We start from the raw sequence: 14287 nt of genomic DNA on the forward strand, positions 1-14287 counted from the left end.
ATTATAGTGTATATATATATATAAACAGTATATATTGTAGGGATTCATGCCCTCAGGTAGGCATTAGGTAGTGTTCACACAGGCAATGTGGTTTGGTCCAAACGTACAGTTTTATTGATTTCACTGAAGTGAGATTTCTGGCGTACAAAACGGCACAGCTTGTTATGAATTAGATGAGCTGAGGCGTTGCGCCCCTACCATGCCCCCTACCGCCCCCTGCCCTCCCCAGCTCTGCCTATTTCAGCGAAGCCGGGAGACACACTCGTGAAAACGCAAATGTCGCAAAATGTAGGTGCTACTTTGAGATGCGCCAACATGTTGCGACTTTTCAAAGCTTTTCCGACAATTTTTTAGCGTAAAATCTTTGATGAATTGGAGCCTTTGTGTATCGGAAACACAGCAATGACTCTTTGGTGCTGCTTGACCGTTTTTGGTAAGTAGTATCAATTGCAGATAAGCAATACCTCATCTCTCCTTAGAAATGCGTCACCCGGTTGTCTAGCTCTCAAAATGTGGACCTTTAACTGCTGATTAGAAACATAAATGTCCTAGTTGAAGACAGAAAGCTAAGATCTTAGAAGTACCGCGGGAATCACTGAGATCGGTCATATATTGTCCGTGGCTTATACATCTGTACTACTGGCCCAAAGACGAAACAACGTCTGAAATGTACGTCAACCAGCAAAGAAATCAAAGGGTAGAAGACCCGTCCATGTGCCATGTGGGTATAACGCTATGTCTCATAGACTGTAAGCTTGCGAGCAGGGCCCTCATTCTTCTTGGTATCTGTTTTGATCTATGTGTTTATTGTTAGGATGTAATGTCTATTGTCTGTAGAAGTCCCCTCTATAAAGCGCTGCGGAATATGTTGGCGCTATAGAAATAAAATTATTATTATTATGTGATATCATCATGTCTGCTTTGGATAATCAGATATGTCAGAGACAGCTTGGAAACATTTGCATTTCTTTTTTTTTTATGCTGGAAAGACCTTTTCAGATATCACAGTCAGTGACACAATATTTGATTGCAGACTAAATTTCAGATTTCAAAGCCGATAATCCAGGTGGCTACAGAGATCCTGGTGTGTGCCGGCTGCATGATTCCCTCCCCTCCATCCACTCCATGATTGTGCAATGATCTGCACCAGGCTTTCCCCGTCACCCATGCCACTTGTTCAGCATCTTCGCTATCAATGAAGGCAGACTTTGGCGGTGCCGCTGCATACAAGATACAGGACTGATGCTTTGTGCATATGTACGAGGCTTGGCTCCGAGCATCCTTCCTCTGAACGGAGTCATGTGGACAGAGCCATAGAGCAGAGCCGGATGATGGATCAGCCACGGGGGTCTCGGGGTCACAGTCTCTGGTTAGCCGTACTGATGTATCTACAAGTCACATGTGAGTTATATTTATTCCTGATCATGCTCCAATAACAATACATTTCCCGTAATTGCTTTATATATTACCTCCGATTATCGCATTTGTGACATATTTCTATGCAGAGGGGCAGAAGTTATTTTATACTTATTGACGCTGTTGTTTTTCTTCATTGTTATTTTATAACTGCACAATAATGACATTTCCAAACTTATTTAGCACGCATCATTAGATATGAAAGACCTTTTTAGGACAATTTTCTCTCTGCTTGAATAATTTTCTGGCATCAGACTGAAGAATTAGGTGCAAATACTGTATGTTACTGTACAATGAATCCAGGGTCTATTCTCGGCTCATAGTCTGTACATGGCAGTTTTAGAAAAGTTGCTAAATAATATTCTGGACAATAGTTAGAGACATAGAAGGGATCAGTTGTCACACTGAACTATTTTTTATATGATATATTATAAGACAAACATATCCATTATAAATATTAATTCTTATTTATTAAAGGGAATGTGTCACCAGATATTTGCCACCTAAAAGCAGTATAATGTGATCTAATCTGAGAGCAGCAGGATGTAGTGACAGAGATTCTGATTCACTTACTGGGCTATTTGCTGCAGTTTTGATAAAATCACAGTTTATCTGCAGGAGATTATTACTAGACTATGAAACCTGCTGTCATGTGGTCCTCCATAGTCATGAGCTCTGTATAACCCCAGCCCCACTACCGATTGGCAGCTTTCTGCCTATGCTCAGTGTACCTCGAAGGCTGACAATCAGTGGTGTTGAGGGGCGGGGTTATACAGAGCTCAGCATTTAGAGAGCTGTGAATCTGCAGCAGAGAAAACTGTGATTTAATCAAAATGGCAGCAAGTAAATAAATAATTATTCACTGAAATCAGACCTCTGCCCCTAAATCTTATTGTACTCCGATGGATATCAAACTTCTGCTGCTGAATTATCTTTAAGAATATACTGTATATCAATAACTACCGTATATACTCATGTATAAGACAAGTTTTTCAACACTTTTTTTGTGCTGAAAACGCCCCCCTCGGCTTATACATGAGTCAGTTGTCCCAGAAAGACAGTGGAGGAGGGGGAGCGGCGGAGCAGCGGGTGACAGAGGCAGGAGCCGGCGGCTGTGGCTAAAGCCTGTGCTGCTGCAGTAATAGCGCACAGTGCCAGACACAGCTGCCGGCTTCCAGCACACATCCTACTTACCTACATGCACACCCTCACTGGCAGTGCATCTCGTTGGTTCTGATGCCTGCAGCTCTTCCTTTTGAGTGATCACGTGGCCCACTCATTAAGGTAATGAATATGCACGCCTCTCCACTCCCATAGGCGTGGAGTGATTATTCATTACCTTAATGAGCGGGACCACGTGATCGCTCGGCAGTAGAGATGAGCGATTTTGCCTTTTTTAGGGTCGAGTCGGGTTTCATGAAACCCCACTTTCTCAAAAGTCGAGTCGAACGAAATCGGCCGACTATCGGGAAAAGTCGAAGGTCCGACTGAAACACAAAACCCAATGCAAGTCAATGGGGAAGCAAAGTCGGCAGGGAGTGGAGGACAGCAAACACACCTACATGCCGGACTGCTTTTTTAAAGTGCACGAAATCTCTCTCTCTCCCTGGACGCTGCACATCATCTCGTTGCCCACAGTGTACGTCCTTGCTCAGTGGCTGAAAAAAGTCACGTGCAAGCATTCCGGGAAATCCGACTTTGGCGCTCGCTTTGCCGACCGCATGGCCGACTTCACGCTGTGGTTGGGTTTCGGTCGGCGAAACCCGACTTTGCCATAAGTCAGCGACTTCGCTCAACTCTACTCGGCAGGAAGAGCTGCTGGCAACGGAACGACATGCAGTGCCAGCGAGGGCGTGCAAGCAGGTAAATAGGATTTTTTTTTATTTTTCAACAGGAATTGTGTGTGGCGCCCCTGAGGGTTCAGTTGCCACAGAGGTACTGCATTTCACCCAGAGGTGTGGAACCCCACTCTCAGGTAAGGAGGGGAGCACCTCACAGGACTCTAACACCTGCACCAGCACACACCCTATAGCAGCAGGGTATCTGGATGTACCCTTCGGGAGGAGGATCTCAACCCTGCCTGGGTAGTAAAGGGGTTGGGAGGTGGGTGGAGCTAATAGGATGAGAGTGGAAGAAGAGAGTTTAGTGGGGAGTCTGTTAGGAGGGAAGGAAGTGGAAAGACGTGTGTGAAGTAGCTCCCTGTCAGGAGGAGCTGCAGGGAAGGAAACAGACAGAAGGAATCTCCCTGAAGAGGGAAGGGATCCTAGAGGCACGGCGCAGCAACCATACTGCCCGTGGGGCTCGCTCCACGCTGTCTAACGTCGGGTGGAGGGATCAGGTCGCAGTGTAGGGACTTGCCCTAAAACTAGTGGAGTGAACAAAGGACTCAGCTAGATCAACCAGAGGCTACGAGCATTGCAAATGCTGCAGCCAAATCCACAATCATTCGATGAAAAGGCAGACACATAGGATCCAGGGACCTAGAGGTTATTCCTGACAAGATCCGAGTTTGCTGGCTTGGGACACTGCTTGTGAAGGTACTGGACAGGAGGGAGGAAATCAGCACAGTGAGACGGCAAGGAAAGGCACACAATAAAGGGAGTCCTGAGAATGTGTATCCTGATCTACCTGGGAGTTTGCTGTGCCCCTCACCTGGAGGATGCAGCACCAAGCAGGAACTTTGGCCCATAAGAACTGTGAGTAAACCTTTACCGGGTTGCGTCTTAAAGAGTCAATGTCACGGCAGCAGTGACCCGGTCCGTGGCTCTGGGCGTCCAATAAAAGGGAAATATTTACAAGGGAGATAAGAGTTTGTAATAAAGTGTTTGTGATGCCACCTGTGGTTTCTGGTCAGAGGTGACCAGCACTGCAGAGCAGATCCTTTGGGACTGGTGGTGATGCAGCAGAGTGGGTATAGCTCTCCACAGGCAGAGCTTTGTCCCAGGGCAGTGGTGATAGCAAAGATGTGTTTGGTGGTGGTGGATGTAGCAGAGTTGGGTAGGTGACGCAGGGAGAATTAGAGGACACAGATGGGTGCAGTTCCAAAGAGTAACCCACGGCACTAGGGGCGCTCCAATTTTGGCATCATGAACAGGATCTACACATAGATTTTATTCCTCACCAATTCTTATTTTTCATGGACACTCAGGGCCACGGACCGGGTCACTGCTGACGTGACACATCCTTTTAGGATACTGGCCTGATACCAAGTAACCCCCAGCCCTGAGGGGGTGCTCCACATGCATACAAGGATAAGGGCTAAATAGCCATACATACAAGGATAGGGATAAGGAGCCATGCATACCAGGACAGCGACGGGGGAGCTATGCATACCAGGACAGGGATGAGGAGCCATGCATACAAGGATAAGGATGAGGGAGCCATGCATACAGGGATGAGGAGCCATGCATACAAGGATACGGATGAGGGAGCCATGCATACCAGGACAGGGATGAGGGAGCCATGCATACCAGGACAGGGACAGGGGACAATGCATACTCGGCTTATTCTCGAGTCAATAAGCTTACCCAGTTTATCTTGGCAAAATTAGGTGCCTTGGCTTATACTCGGGTCAGCTTATACTCAAGTATATATGGTACATTATGTTTCCTTGGTGGGAAATTGAACCCATGTCCCCAGCATTGTAGTGCTAACCACTGAGCCACCGTGCTGACACGTTCAGTTTAGCATTCCAAAATTATATACCTCATTTGCAAAGTGGGTTGTTAGATAACCATTTAAAGGGATCGCATCAGTACAGTAGACAGCCTAAACCACAAGCAAAGCCTCATACTGGATGATGGTAATAGTTTTTTCTAAAGATGCAACTCTTGGAAAAATGACTGATAATAGATGAAAGAATTTGGAATATAGTGTGTACTTCCTGCAAAAAGGAGTCAAAAGGGTGGTCCTGGGCTATGGTGGAGTCATGGAGTCCTGGCATAACAATAAGCTTCAGTGGCCTCTGGTGTGCAGTATGTGCAGTGACACCGGGTAATGACCTGGGCTTCACTTATACATTGTGCCTATGCCTGATGCTTCTGGAGCTGGACAGTAATGCCAGGACTGCATGACTTCTGGGGGGACTGGGACATATAACAAAAAGCTTAAAATATTCGTTGTGTTGATTTTAAGGGTTCCCAAGATGCTTCTTTTGACATTTTTTCCTTAGCCTTTTAAAAAAGCAACATTTCAATTCTTTTTGCATGAAAAAAGTGCTACATTTGTCAAATTTATTAATTAAATGCAGAAAACACCCAAAACAAAAAAAACAGCAGATCAAATGCATCAAAATAAAAACTTTTCAGTTTCCCATGGCAGATTTTTCTGCTAGAGAAGTTCTCATAAAAAAATCAGCATAAACCTGTCCTGAAACTAACCTTTATGGCAAATCAGACAGATACAACATTAAAAGCCTGGTAGGGTTTAGCAGCTAATGCTTTACGTCACTTACAAAACTGTCCCCATTGCTGTCCTGATTTCCATTTTGTAGGGAATGTATAGATGTGTCTTGGCCACTCTCCAATGAAATTAACAAGCTCGGCATAAATCAAACATCTGACTTAGTCTTGTGTCTGAACAACATCCTCTAGAAATGTATTTCTGGGCAACCCGTTAGGCTCAAGGTTCAAAGATGTTGACCTAGTGGAGGCACAAAAAGCAGTAATTGAAGGAGAAAAGATATTAATGCCAACATTAAAGGACTGTTTCTGCATTTAAGATGAATAACTGCTCACTATTTAATACAGAACTGATCATTTCCACTACTACAACTACCATCATTCAGTGGTTTCCCTCATTTATATCATCAAATATGGGCCAGTCTGCAATTATGTTCCAGTACCAAGATTTGTTCCATTTAGCCAGTCATATGCTTGTGTCAGCAGGTCACTTGGATGCAATAACACAGACCATGAGAATGCAGTGATAGTCAACCAAAACCATTTATTTGTCTAACACAGAATTCTTGAGATATATATATATAAATATACACAAGATATTATGGGTAATACTTAGAGTAAAACAGTATGTTATGACACTTACTACATTCATTGTTATACATTTTTTCAATGCTCTATTTATGTATCCTTACTATCTGGCAGGGAAACGACTAATAGGGTCTGTTTATCTCAGCTTAACAGATGTCAATCTCAGTACTAGGCCTGTCACCATTGTACACTTTTATAGGCTCCTCTGATTGTTACACTGGCCCTATCAGGAGTCACCAGTATTTCCCGCTAGGCCTTACTTCCCCAATATGGGAGTCACTTGGTACCCAGTGCATTTGTCGCACTGGTCACCTTTGTTCCCTTAAGCATGGCCCTGGCCCACACCCTGTACTGTACGTTGGCACTGGAAGTAAAGGCCCAATTCACCCTGGACTTCTCAGCATGGCATACGTTCTGTCTTGTCCAAAGATTAGTGTCTGACCTTTGGTGCTTCACTGGTGGAGTATAGACATTGGATCTTGACCGGCGGAGTCTGGTCTTCGGTACTTGACCAACGACGTCTCGCCTCCTCTGGTATCCTGTCACCAGCAGGTAGCTTCACTCCGAAGATGACCAAAAGCTTGTTACGCTGCTCACGCATCCTCCCCTTCTCGCCGATTTCCCATTTCGCCATCCTGGCCTTTTATATTTAGCAACTGCACCACAATTGTCACCTGACCTGGCGTCCCCTTCAAGCTCTTCCCTCTGGGTATACTTTCCCCATCTTTAGTTCCTGTCTGCTCGGTTCAACCAGCAGATAGTAGCATTTGGTTGAGAGTGCTGTGGAACGTTGACTAACTCCATCTTCCGCTTTGCACCCCGTTAGACTTGGAATAAATTAGTGAGGATATCGTTGCTCTGCTTACATAACTAAAATAAAAAAAATAAAAGCAAAACATAAAAATGGAGAAGGATGCAGCTATTCACATAAGATCAAACCTTCAATTATTACCCATACAATGTTTCAGCTGCATGATCTTTTATCAATCTTGAAGAGCCTAATACAGTTGGAGCATTGCATGGATAATAAACAAAGGTTTGATCTTTCTTGCTGCATCAATATCCATTTTATATATTTGTCATTTGGACCAGCGGACCGGATCCTTGGTCCTGCACCAATATTCTTGGTGTCCAATGCTACTTTCTTCCATTGTTAAAAAGCAAAAACAAAAATATAGAGAGTTGGCAGCCAGGCTTCTCTGCTTAGTGTGCGGGCCCTTGGTTTTTTAACACTTCATTCCCATGACGAATATTTAATGAGTTTTTTATGTTGCATGTTTTAGCCAGCATTTCTGCACCTCATGTTAATTAGGTTATTTTCGGGATTTTTAATTGTGTTTTTAGTATGATTTTTTTTTTACATGCATTTTCATCATGTTTTGACGCTTTGTTATGTTGTCTCCTTTTGGTTTGCATGTTTTAAGTAAAGCTGCTTTGCTTTTGATACTACCCCGTATTAAGCTTTGACTAAAATTTATTGATACAGTTGTGTGGATTCCAGTACATACGGTTTTGGTGCGTTTCTGCAGTGGAAATGCACTAAAAGTCACACACTTCTTTTTTACCTGCGGATTTTCCGCATCTAATGCAGCTCTATAAGGAAAATCCTAATATAAAACTCTGCGTAATTGCTAGAGAAATTGACATGTTGCAGATTTCAAACACGCACCGCAGGTCAGTTTATGCAGCGTGAAAAAGCACTGTGGGCATGAGATTTCTATAAATCCCATCCACATTGCTGGAACTGTAAGACTCTATGTTTAATATGCAGCGTCAAAAACTTAAAAAAAATGATCATGGAAATTTAGCAAATAACTTATTTATCCAGAGTGACAGGCTCATGATTATAAAGCTACTTACTATGATTCTCTAGTCAATTCTTCATCTGAAAAGCAAATGGCGCTGACACCGGGAGCACCAATATCAATGTCAGTTTAAAGTGTGTGTGCCCAAAGCAACACATGGAAGGATCAAGGTTCAGTACAACACCGACTGAAATCCAAGAATAGAAAATTGTAAACCATGAACCATAGTAATTTAGAACATGATATTTTATTAAACATACAAAAAACAAGCATTAAAAAATGTAATACTAAAAGAGTGCGAAAACCAGCAATTGACACCACACGCTAAATATATGACAGGGGTAATCATAGCGTACATCACCACCACAAAGACAAAAGTTTGGTCTGTTCCTTATTACAGTATACATTTGAAAATGCAAAAACTGAAAAAACACTGGACATGGATAGCACAAGGAAAATAACAAAGATAAAAAAAATCATAACTAGATAATGAAAATTAAAAAGAGGGACGCTGGTATGAATAATCTAAAATGCCTTTATTGTAAGTAAATTGGCAAAAAATTGGCACTGTGCAAGAGTGCCCGCACAAATAAATCTATATATATAAAGCTGTGTGTATGTGTGTATGTATGTGTGTATATCAAGCCCCGCCCCACATTATGATGTCATAATGGTTGCCATGGCGATGCTGATGTCATAATGGGTTGCAATGGTGACTGTTATGTCATAATGGTTGTCCTGGTGATGATGATGTCGTAATAGCTTGCCATGGCGAAGATGATGTCATAATGGGTATAGGGGCACGGAACTATGGGATGGAGGATGTGTGATGGGTATATGGGCACGGGATTATGGGATGGAGGATGTGTGATGGGCATATAGGCACGGGCCTATGGGATGGAGGATATGTATGGTGGGTATATATGGGCACAGGACTATGGAATGGAGTATGTGTAATGGGTATATGGGCACAGGACTATGGGATGGAGGATAATCATTATAATTTGTTATAATTAACCACAGTTAGTTACTATGCCCGGGCAACCCGGGCTCTTCAGCTAGCAGTAAAAAAAAAGGCATCAGTTAAAAGAGAAACACACTCATGTATAGCATACAATTAGTACAAATGAAGCGGGGACCACATATTAATTTAAAGGTACAAGGGAACGCCATTCACATGAAGAGAAGATTTTTTACTTTACCGAGAGGGACAATATATATGGTGGTGCAGGCATTGATAGAGGCAATATATGTAAAGAAGGCAGATATTACCTGGTGGTGGTCTAGTGGTGGTCACCAGTTCATGGTGCAGCGCACACCACGACGCGCGTTTCGGAACAAAGTCCTTTGTCAGGACTTTGCACCGCCATATATATTGTCTGTGCACCTTTCACTCACTTTTTGACATTGATCTATAATACTTTACCATGATCTATTGATCTTAATGTATTTAAGTGAGTTGTTTTTTCCAGGACTTGGATACTATTGTGGAGCAGCATTATTATTGGCTATGAATAAGTAACATGCAAATTATGTTGGGCATACTGCTTTATATACCTATAACTATGTGTATGCCCTAGATATTTCTTTTTTCTCTTTTACCATTCCTTTAATATCTTGCAATTGGTTGTTTTGGTATTATCAGGGGCTCCACCTACATAATGTTTGTCCACTCTTGGTAAAGTAAAGAAATCTTCTCTTCATGTGAATGGAGTTCCCTTGTACCTTAAAATTAATATGTGGTCCCCACTTCGTTTGTACTAATTGTATGCTATACATGAGTGTGTTTTTCTTTTTTAATTGTTTTCTTTATTTTACTATTTATTTGTGCGGGCACTCTTGCACAGTGCCAATTTTTTGTCAACTTACCTACAATAAAGGCATTTTAGATTATTCATACCAGCGTCCCTCTTTTTAATTTTCATGATCTATTTATGATTTTTTATTTTTGTTATTTTCCTTGTGCTATCCATGCCCAATGTTTTTTCGTTTTATGCATTTTCGAAAGGTTTGCCATTCAGACCCAGGACGTATAGACTGCCACAATTTTTGGTAGATGTTTGGATACAGATTTTTTCTTTATATAAGTTGTTACATCCATTTGTTTTGCGTGTTCCTTATTATTCAGAAAAACTTGGCAGTCATAGTAGAATAATAAATCATATTGAAAATATTAAGTTATAATGGTTTTAATAGTAGTCTTTAAATAAGTAAATTGTTATAGAATGGCTGCCACAAATAATGCAATTCACATATGGAAGCAACAAAAAGGAAAGGGAAAAAGTATATTTAAATTACCTACTGTAGAGTGTGGTGTCAGACCCTGACGTACGCTTCGGCATTCGAAGTCTTCTTCTGGGGGCTTTAACCAGATTTGAAGAATTCTGTATGCTCCAAAATCTGTGTTTTTTTTTCAACTCTGAGTGATAAAACAGTATTCACTTGCATTCAATTCACTGCATCCTCTTTAAATTATGTTAAAAAAAGGCTTCTAAAATATGTATCAATATGTCACAATCACTGCTAATAATTGTAATCACTTTACACAACAATAATGTTCCAGAACCTGCAGAACCCTATTCGGTCGGTCTTTAGGGGAGATCCTAAACTTTCTACTGTGGTTCATCTTCTATTCGTGATTCCAAAATATGATAGACTTCTTAAAAACCACTTTGTACAGTTGTGAATATCTTGTTAATATAATGATCTATAAGTTTCTCCGTCACTTACAAACTAATGACAAATTCATCATAGAAAACAAAAGATCTCGCACGCTGCATAACCTTCAGTATAAAAGCCTTCTGATTGTATGAAACCAGGCATGAGCCTTATTGCATTATTCCCAGGCAATCATGGAGTTAAATCCAGGACAAAGAAACTCTAAAAGGGCTCATATAATCTAGGTCACCGTCTGTCACTGTTACTTAAGCTACAAACATTACACGTTTTATACCTGGTAGAATTTATATATTTACCAAATATTCCTTCTTTATTTAAGGAAAAATTGACTTTGCGGAAATATATGACACCCAAGTAGCTCTCTGTAGTCACCAGATACAGGGCTGATTGAGACAACAGAAAAGAAGGAGCAGTAGCCGAGTATATAGTAATCCTTCAGTGTTTTCAGATGTAAATCCCTTTTTACTGCCATTGCATTTTACAGAGATTTGCCTGGTTTTGTGTCTCATTATAGCTTTTAGTATTGTAATACTGTGTCTGAGATGATTAAATACAGCGCTGCAGCCTGTTTATCTTTTCTATTGATAATCATACATGTCATGATGATGGCTATACGAAGCAGACGGCTAGCACTTAAGAATCTCTTACGTGTAAAAATATGGCGTTATATAAAGGTGAATATGTCCCCATTCAGGAATAATTGACCTAGGAATTTCCCAGCATATAAATAATGAACTCTGATGTCACAGTACAAGAATAACATAGTTATTAAGGTTGAAAGGAGAATTTAAGTCCATCTAGTTCAACCCATATCCTATCCTAACTTGCCCTAACATGTTGATCCAGAGGAAGGCAAAAAAAACCCATGTGGCAAACAGTAAGCTTCACACTGGGGAAAAAAATTCCTTCCCGACTCCACATACGGCAATCAGACTAGCTCCCTGGATCAACGCAATATTAAGGAAACTAGTGTATATACCCTGTAATATTATACTTTTCAAGAAAGGCATCCAGTCCCCTCTTAAATTTTAGTAGGGAATCACTCATTACAACATCATATGGCAGAGAGTTCCATAGTCTCACTGCTCTTACAGTAAAGAATCTGCGTCTGTGAGTATGCTTAAACCTTCTTTCCTCCAGACGTAGAGGATGCCCCCTTGTCCCCGTCACAGGTCTAAGAGTAAAAAGATCATTAGAAAGGTCTTTGTACTGTCCCCGCATATATTTATACATTGTAATAAGATCACCCCATAGCCTTCGATTTTTCCAAACTAAATAACCCCAAGTGTAATAACCTGTCTTGGTATTGCAGACCCCCTAGTTCCCTAATAACCTTGGTCGCTCTTCTCTGCACCCGCTCCAGTTCAGCTATGTCTTTCTTATACACCGGAGACCAGAACTGTACACAGTATTCAAAGTGTGGTCGCACTAGTGACTTATATAGAGGTAAAATTATGTTCTCCTCATGAGCATCTATGCCTCTTTTAATGCATCCCATTATTTTATTTGCCTTTGCAGCAGCTGCCTGACACAGGCCACTAAATGTGAGTTTGTCGTCCACCCATACACCCAGGTCTTTTTCAGTGACAGTTTTGCCCAGTGTTTTACAATTAAGCACATAATTATACATCTTGTTCGTTCTACCCAAGTGCATGACCTTACATTTATCCCCATTAAAGCTTATTTGCCATTTATCAGCCCATAGACAAGGTGATGTCACAGGACAGAGATAGTGGACACTGTGATGCTAAAGTACAAGAACAGACAAGGTGATGTCACGACATAGAGACAGTGGACACTGTGATGTCACAGTACAGAAATAGTGGACATTATGATGCCACAGTACAAGAACAGACATGGTGATGTCACAATACAGAAAGAGTGGACATTGTGATGCTATAGTACAAGAACTGACAAAGTGATGTCACAGAACAGAGATAGTGGACACAGGGCCGGCTCCAGGCTTTTGAGGGCCCCCGGGCGAAAGAGTCACAGTGGGTCCCACCCCTTTAACACATACCACGATGTCCATGATGGCGACCTCCTCTACAGAGTACTAATACCTACACGCTGTCAGTCACGGATCTTTCCAAACACCTTACAATGGACCCGCGATAAAGATCCACTGACAGCAACGGGAAAAAACAACTGGTATAAAAAAGATAATAGTAGACAACCTTGGGCGCTACGTGCAGGATATTTGAGCAGCAAATATGCAGACAATACCACCCTATTTGTCCAAACAGCAATAAAACTGATAATAATAAATATATAGTTGCGCTAAAAATAATACCCTGACTAGATGATAAATGTTTTTGCTCAAGGCAATATGGGATATTAGAAAACACGCTTGTGACCCAAAAATGAAAAAGAGGGAGGGAGGGGGGGGGGGTGATCTAAACCAATGCTGACACCTAGACAGAGGAGTCTAATAGGACGCACGATAACATACTCAGGTATTTACCTTAGTAGATAGGTAATGAGTAATAATGTAGTTCCTCCGGGAATTCCTGCGTGCAACAAAGTCCTTGATGAATATATAACAGTATTGTTCCTCCCAAACTTTCCTGTGTGCAGCAGAATCCTGGTTCAGGCAGAGTAACTAGTCCACGTCCAAGGGAGGGTAGCGATTCACAACAGAGACGAAGGCAAGGTACAGCAACAACAGGACCTTGCGAAGGAATCAGAAAGATTCCGAAACGCGTAGGTAGAACCTTGGTCCTTTCAACGCTTCTTAGCCTGTCACGTGATCTATCACGTGACCATGATGTCACGCAAGGTACTGTTGTTGCTGTACCTTGCCGGCTTAAGCTATTACACGGCGCCTATGCTGCTCTACACTTGGCGGTGAGGGCGTAGGTTAGCAGGATGATTGTCACCGGCCGGGACAACGTCCGATACCTGACACTACACTACAATTATATCTGAGAGAACCGCCTTCCTCTCTATTGTGAATCGCTACCCTCCCTTGGACGTGGATTAGTTACTCTGCCTGAACCAGGATTCTGCTGCACACAGGAAAGTTTGGGAGGAACAATACTGTTATATATTCAACAAGGACTTTGCTGCACATAGGAATTCCTGGAGGAACTACATTATTACTCATTACCTATCTACTAAGGTAAATACCTGAGTATGTTATCGTGCGTCCTATTAGACTCCTCTGTCTAGGTGTCAGCATTGTTTTATATTTTCCCCCCCTCCCTCTTTTTCATTTGTGGTACTCGCAGGTACGCAGGACGCAGTGACAAGGCGGTATAGTGCTTTCAATATTAACGTTTATAGGCCTAGAGGTAACTGTCCTCAGTTGTAGCCTAACCAACCAAAGGGGTAACAAGAATTGCCCTCGCAGGGGCTCTATACAAACAAACTCAAAGGGGAAGAACATGACTACGTCTG

At 42.0% G+C, this 14287-nt stretch overlaps 1 protein-coding gene across 1 annotated transcript in view; it reads left to right on the plus strand.

The window, feature by feature from the left end:
• The first annotated feature begins 1145 nt into the window (after positions 1-1145).
• CRB1 (crumbs cell polarity complex component 1) overlaps positions 1146-14287 on the plus strand; it is a 169011-nt gene continuing 155869 nt past the window's right edge. The window contains exon 1 of the mRNA XM_073571722.1: positions 1146-1401. Within this exon, the coding sequence (XP_073427823.1) occupies positions 1329-1401 (73 nt within the window). The 5' untranslated portion in view covers positions 1146-1328. The remainder of the gene's footprint in view (positions 1402-14287) is intronic.

This window comes from Dendrobates tinctorius, unplaced genomic scaffold, assembly GCF_039654945.1.
Source record: "Dendrobates tinctorius isolate UK_male_01 unplaced genomic scaffold, ASM3965494v1 ptg000029l, whole genome shotgun sequence".
Taxonomy (NCBI): domain Eukaryota; kingdom Metazoa; phylum Chordata; class Amphibia; order Anura; family Dendrobatidae; genus Dendrobates; species Dendrobates tinctorius.